General features: G+C 35.6%; 1 protein-coding gene across 9 annotated transcripts in view; it reads right to left on the bottom strand.

Annotated features, from left to right (window-relative positions):
• Positions 1 to 1482: 1482 nt before the first annotated feature.
• TTC6 (tetratricopeptide repeat domain 6) overlaps positions 1483 to 7441 on the bottom strand; it is a 53901-nt gene continuing 47942 nt past the window's right edge. For 4 of the 9 annotated variants that reach the window (XM_048949289.1, XM_048949294.1, XM_048949298.1 and 1 more), the window contains 2 exons: positions 5736 to 5961; positions 1495 to 4277 (listed from right to left, as the gene is read on the bottom strand). In XM_048949289.1, the coding sequence (XP_048805246.1) occupies positions 4141 to 4277; positions 5736 to 5961 (363 nt within the window). In that variant the 3' untranslated portion in view covers positions 1495 to 4140. Of the gene's footprint in view, positions 4278 to 5735; positions 5962 to 6492; positions 6917 to 7441 lie in introns of those variants that run through there. The other 5 variants (XM_048949300.1, XM_048949299.1, XM_048949292.1 and 2 more) reach the window with 5 other exon arrangements.

Raw genomic sequence — 7441 nt, 5'->3', positions numbered from 1 at the left:
GGTTGGGCTTAGTTTTTGTTTTTCTCTCAGGGAGAAGGTGCTTCATTTTCACTTTCTGCAAATGAAACATTGTGCCAATCTTGAGAATGGAAAAAAAAAAAAAAAAAAAGAGAAAGAGAGAGAGAAACAGAGAGAGAGAGAAACAGAGAGTCTCACAAAGGTCACTTTTCCCTTTGCAACAAAACTAAATTACAGACTTCATACAGCAAATAAGAAGTGGCATACAATCTAAAGCAACCTGCTGTAAAATATAACAGCTGGGAGCAGTTAAAAGCTTCCATGCTCTTTCCCTTTCTTTTCTGAATGCCTCATTTTGTAGAAATGTGCCTCAAAATTGGAGAGAAAAAAACAGCACACAAATGGAGCTGTTATTCAAGACTTGTGCTGTTTACTGCTTGCATTACTCTATATGCCTGCATACAAGCATGCACACACGTAAATATGTTTAGTCTGTAAGTATTATATTATTATAATACATAACTAACACAGAATATTAACGTTGTCTATTACTTAAAATCTTGCAAGGTATTTATTTTATTGTAAAATAATTGTATATAGCATATCAAAAAGGAAGTAAGAGAACAATACTGTCTATTAAGCAGTAGACCCTACCACACACCAATCAGTTATACAGTAATCCCTCCTCAGAACAAGGAGCAGCAGATGCCAGTATAACTGATCTGTCCTGGTTCTCCCACTCCCAGCAAAGTTCTCCCACTTGAGATTACAGGCTGCCATCTGCTGGCACTCTCACAAATTCTTCTTTTGAAAAAGGTTTCTTAACACTTCGTCTTCTTTGCACTGTTTCTTTCAGAGCACATAGGATCACAGAAAGGCTTGGGTTGAAAGCAATCTTGAAGCCCACCCAGCCCCAACCCGTGCCATGTGCAGGGCTGCCCCTCACGAGCTCGGGCTGCCGCCCATGGCCCCATCCAGCCTGGCCTTCAGCATCTCCAGGGATGGGGCACCCACAGCTTCCAGGCACCTGTGCCAGGGCCCCAGCACTCTGAGTGAAAAATTTTCTCTTAACATCTAATCTTAAGATATTTTCCCTTCTACTATCACTATTAGACTGTGTAAAAACACCACAATTTCACTGATACTACAGCAAAACTAGTTTAGCAAAGTAGAGCTCTGTTGGATCATAGGTAGTGCAGTCCTTAACAGTAAAGCATAACACATACAAATGCAATACAAAAGCAAGAGAGATGTTCCATTCCTTATGTATTTTGCCCTTCATTACATAAATCTGATATAGCAGTGAACATCCCTGTTTATGGCAGGGAGATGGAAAAGATTACTTTTATGTGTCCCTTCCAAGTAAGGATTCTACGGTTAAATGGATTTGTTTGGGGTAAAATAAGAAATACAGAAAAAAATTAAGCTCCACTGAAAATACTGTAAACACAGAAAGAACTACTACCACTATATAACAACAGACAAGAGCTTCTCTTAAAATGAGTTTGGAAAGCAAATTTGCTTTGGTAGTACCAAGTATTAAAATTCACTGGATCTATTACTAGCAGTGGAAGAAATCTCAGACTTTAGTAACCATCCCACTTTGAATTGGGCAAAGTCTAGGCTGCAGCAATCCTAGTGCCTTCCAACATAGAAATTCAAGTGTTACTGTACAGCCTGCAAAATACAATTGTAATTTAGTGGAAAGAAGACTTCAGAATCACTATTATCCTTGTTAGCAACTTTATTTTAAAAAACAAGGAAGTATTATTACACAAAACACTTCCACTGAAAGTATTAGAAAGTATTTATATTATAAAGAAAACTTAGAATAACTATTTGAAGAAAAGAGACAGTAATTTATTTTTCAAAGAAATCATGTTGTTTGTTGTTGTTTTTTAATCATGCAACCTGAACCCTTCTTGCTATATTGTGCAAATATATTCTTCATCCACAGCATCTTTCACAAGCATCTAGCATGCTCCTAAGTTGTGAATGAGTGTGATGCTAAATTATGAAATCAGAAATACACTGGGTCACCACTGAGCATGAAAAACTCTGAAGAAAAAAAAAAAAAACCCAAACCTCCATGCAGCCAGAGAATTACACAATTTTTCACTTTTTAAGAATTGGAAATACCATCCAGAATATAAAATTAGAACAAGCAGAAGAGAAAACAATGACCCGTGTCATTTAAGTTATTCTCTCAATAGTGAGTCATAACAGACTGTCCTTGGTTTCATGTTTTAAATGTGAAGATAAAAATCTTATAAATGCCCATTTGTGTTTGACATTCAAAAGGAGTTAAGCTAAAGAAAATCAGCACTGAACACCACAAGAAAAGGATCTAAGGGAAAAGTTTGACCTCTTCATTCTGATTTAACTTTGATGATGTTCTATACACGATGAGGGCATTGCTATCTCACAACCCATCAGCAGGTAATTCATAAGGAGATCAAAGAAAGGAAAATGCCATAGAATCATGCATAATTTAACGATTTCATCAATAAACAATTCTTTAGATAATAAAGAGAACTGAGAGAAATGTGGAGAAAGAGAAAGGGAAAAAGGACCCCATTTTTGCATTACATTGAAACCACTTTGCAAGAAAAGTTTGGATTTGAGCACATACAGGAAATCAGGTAAATAGTTTCCTAGTTTGCATCAACAACCATGATAATCATGCACTTAAGTATAGATGCATGTAAACGTATACACTGTAAATTATACTTGATCTACTTGTGTAGGTTGCAATACTCCATGTTACAATACCAAACAGAAATATTAATGTATCATCATAGAACATCTATACCTGTTTTAATTTAGCTTATAAATGTCTGTTTTTAAAGAAAGACTAATCATAAATAAGGAAAAATTAAGTATAGAATACATGGGGATTCTTTTTTTCTTAACTTGTATGCATTTCGCTTCATCTATTCCAGTCAACTATAACGTAACAGATCTTACAAAGTACAAAGTCTCATCACTGTAGGTGTTAATTAATTGTGGTGTCTGAATTAAGGCATTAGTTGTGATACTCAATTTCCAGTACTTTTTTTTTTTTTAGCCTAAAATCATAAGTATGACAAGCATAGAAATGTTTATAATGTAATATGATATTACAAATGCAAAATTTAGCTGCCAGAACAAAGCTAAACTTCTTGTCTGTTATATTGGCTACACAATTACCACATAGGTATGAAGAACAGGGACTATACAAAAAGAGTGTAAAGCATTAAGTACTCAGAAAATAAAATGTGATTTTTTTTAATGACAAAAATCAGTGACATTTTTTACTTTCATCTCAACAATACAACTTAAAAATCACTTTTGGAGTGCAAAAAAAAAAAAAAAAAAAAAAAGTCTTCGCTTTTCTAAGGCAAAGACAACAATTTAGCTCCATCCTTCTCTATAGTATGCCAAAACTAGGGGGTTTAATTTAGCATGTGAGCAGAGCCTGACAGTTTTTTAATGTTGATCACATTGATTCATACTTATATCTCCATATCTATTGATTCTTATAAATTTAGAACAAAACCTATGGTCTATTACTCAGGCTTTTTATATGGCTCTTCAAAGCTGATACACTGTAATACATTTACACAGAAGAAAGTTATCTCAACTTTGCTTTCAGGATGAATTACACCTTCCTCTCAAATTCAACTTCTTGGAGTAGTTCTCATGCACCACAACAGCATATGTTACACATTGTCTACTGCCAGTGGCAGGGGACAGGGAATATTATGAAGAGGTGTAGAAGGACAATAAAGTAAAAAGTGAGACCTAGTTAGCAGTTACCAGCATTTGATAGCCATCAACCTTAAAAATATTACTTCTTAGATGGTCCAGGCAACATACAACCACCATCACTGTAAGCATTTATACTGGTTGGTAGCATATCTCTCTCATCCTTCTGTCACCAGAATTTCAAGCTTTTGTTTGTAATTACTACTACTTTCATTTACCAAACAATTAAATGTTTTTTCAACCATTAAGAAATAAAGAACCATTTATAACACGTAACAATTAAAATATGGCATTCTGTTCTCATAACTCTGGCTGAAACAAAGTAATTATAGTAGTTAGGAAAATACAATGTGTATAAAATATATTAAAATATTTCTTGCACATTGGACTTTTTAATTAAAGTGTGAGAAATGTGTAAATAGAACCAATGTCTTTTCACGTGTTGTCAGTCTGTTCTTGTATGCTGATTGCTTGCTTGTAGTCTTCTATAGCTTCTCTACTGAAACCCAATTTAGCACGAATATCAGCTCTAAGTCTGTACATCATGGCATCATTAGGCTGAATTGACAATGCTGTAAAAATCAGAAATACAATGTTAGGTAAAGAGAATCACAGAATTGCAGGGGTTGGAAGGGACCTCAGAGATCACCAAGTCCAACCCCCCCTTGCTAATGCAGGCAAAGAAGCAATGTCAAAAAGTTTGTGTTCTGATTCTTCTCCAAGCATGTTTTCATAAGAGAAAACATTACCTGTGCTGATGTTCCATGAAAAGGTAGGCAACTTTGTCACAACACTTATTTCTTAGATTTTATTTTCTTTTTGATGCAATTTACACATCTCACCTTCAACACTGCCCTAACAGCAGAAACTATGCTGCCCTATGTAAAATGAGCAAAATCTTGAAGAGAAAACACTCTCACCATCCACATTTTACAACATGGCAAGCAACCCAATATCCTACTCAGTTTCTCTTTTATATAAGAAATACTTGGGAAATTGGTGGGAAGTTTCATCTCCTGTTTTAAATTCTGCTTTAGAGAGAAAATAAGTAGTCTAGTCAATTTTCATTATTAAAACACTATGGAATAGTCATTAAAGCCAAGATGTAATTATTATTAGTCACAAAAACCAAGATAATTTTGATAAAACTTACTGTAAAAATAGCTAATTTTTCAAAAAGAAAATCTACAACTTGGAGTTATTCTTTACAGAAAGTTCACTATTTGTGCAAACAAATGTTGTCAAATTAAAGTCTATTACTAAATTTTGTTCCATAAAATTAATACAAACTAAATATAGCTTTGGTTTCCTGGAAGAAGTGGCCTGTGTGTCCAGAGTTGCTGGATCTCTGGTTAGTACCAAGGATAGCAGTAGCAAGGGAGTAATATGGTTCAGCTATTCTGAACGTAAACAAAATGTTTCTATTTCACAAAGATCAAGATAAAATCATAGAATTGAGTTGGAAGGGACCTTTAAGATTTAGTTCCAAACCCTTTGGTATAGGCGACAACAGCTTCCTCTAGACAAGTTGCTCAAAGCCCCATCCAGCCTGGTCTTAATTCTTCCAAGGAGGCAGCGTCCACAACCTCACTCAGTAATCGGTTCCAGTGTCTCACCACCCTCACAATAAACAATTTCTTCCTAATATCTAGTCTGAACCTACCCTCTTCCATTTTAAAACTATTTCCCCTTGTCCTGTCACTACTTGACCTTATAAGTCCCTCCCCAGCCTTCCTGTAGGCCCCCTTCAGGTACTGGAAGGCTGCCATAAGGTCCCCTGGGAGCCTTCTCTTCTCCAGTCTGAAGTTCTCTCAGTTTTTCCTTCTAATCCACATAATTCTTTATTTATAAGATTGGAACAAAGTCTGAAATTAATCAGTCTTCCTCTTTCTAGTCACATCACAATATCAGATCAAATTAGTTAGAAAGCATTAGCAAAAATACATACACAGTTGCTGAGTTATGAAATAAAACCAAGTTGCTTACCATAATTTCCAGTATGCTACTATACAGTAGGTAAAAAAGATTACCTGTTGAAATGTCTTTCTCAGCTAGCTCATACTGCTTTAATGCATTATAGAAGTTTGCCCTGTTAAAATACACCACTGCAGAGCATGGACAGAGGCAGACTGCCTTCTCAAAGTCTTCTTTTGCCTCTTCAAAATTTTTTAATATTGTATTTGTAACAGCACGATTCATGATAGCAGATTCATTTCTTGGTTCAAGATTTAGTACCTCTGAATAATAGCAATAAGCCTATAAAAAACATGAATTGGAGATAAAATAGACTGAATAAACATTCCTCAAATTTTAACATTCTGTTTAGCATTATTTGCACATAGAAAAGAGGCACACACAGCATCCACATGGCCAGAACAGCTGGCCCTACCTGATGAAAGTGATATTTCACACCACGGTTGATGGTTGGACTGTATGCTCTTAGTGGTCTTTTCCAACCTTAATGATTCTATACAGCACTGAGCTCATCAAAATCTGGGAGAAAGAACTACGGAGGAGATAAATTTAATCTGATGGTGTCTGTCTTGTCAAGTAACCATAATGTACAATGAAGCCCTGTTTTCCTGAAAACGATTAAATACATGCACGCTAATGGGAAGTAGTGAATGAACTCCTTGTTTTGCTTTGCTTGTACACACAGCCTTTGGTTTACATATTTCAAACTGTCATATGGTTTACATATTACAAACTGTCTTTATCTCAACTCACAAATTTTCTCACTTCGACCCTTTCTCTTCCACATCACACTGGTAGGGACAGAGTGAATGGCTACATGGAGCTTAGCTGCCTACCAGAGTTAACCATATCATCCAATACAGGGTCAATAGTCACCTAGACAGACTTCTGAAAAAGGAACAGCTGGCTTCACTGAATTGTAAGTATAGCACAGAATAAATGAACCACACACTAGGGACAGTTTGGATTAACATACAAAGCAATTAATAGTCCAACTCCTTGTTTCTCCATAAAGAAACAGCTTCTGGGAGACAGAGTAAGGAATCACAGAACTATAGGAAAGATTAAACACAACCCTTCCAAGACAAGTCTTGGTGAATGATTCCATACGCAGATATAAAGAGAGTACAAGATCACAGGAGAAGCCACACGCAGGACACTGGCCTTGTAGTCTTGTAGCCTTGTAGGAATTTATGATCCATGTTTGACTAATTCTATTGACTGAGCAACAGGGAGTCTAATTCAGAGAAACAAACAGGAACATTAAATTGCTTTCTGACATCATTGATTTCTTGTGCTGTATGAAGTACAATCTCAACTTCAAACCATATGCCAAGTCTGTACTACACATGATGAATTTCTCAACATGTGAATTACAGGCTGAAGTGTTTACAGATGCAATTCTAGTATGGGATTAATTCAAGTTGATCAGAAGTGCTGAAGCATCTTTACTGGTTCTGCATTCCTACAACTGTTTTCTCTGTATTTGGAAGATGCATACTGTATTTTAGCAGAATTAGGTTATTTAAAGTTCTTAAGTTACTGTACTAACAGATGTAAGATCTGACTTAGGATCTTAAGATCTGACTTCTCTTAATTTTCCTCCTAATGGTATTATGGTGAATCTGGACAAGTTATTTAACACACAGCAATTAGGCTTGAGGGAGCTTACTTAACATCAGTGAGATTTTGGTACCATGCTCCATTACAAATTTTTGTGATGAGTATCTTAACTGTCATGAATCTCAATTCATATCAATGC

This window comes from Lagopus muta, chromosome 6, assembly GCF_023343835.1.
Source record: "Lagopus muta isolate bLagMut1 chromosome 6, bLagMut1 primary, whole genome shotgun sequence".
Lineage (NCBI taxonomy): Eukaryota > Metazoa > Chordata > Aves > Galliformes > Phasianidae > Lagopus > Lagopus muta.
This window is presented reverse-complemented; position numbering and strand designations above follow the sequence as displayed.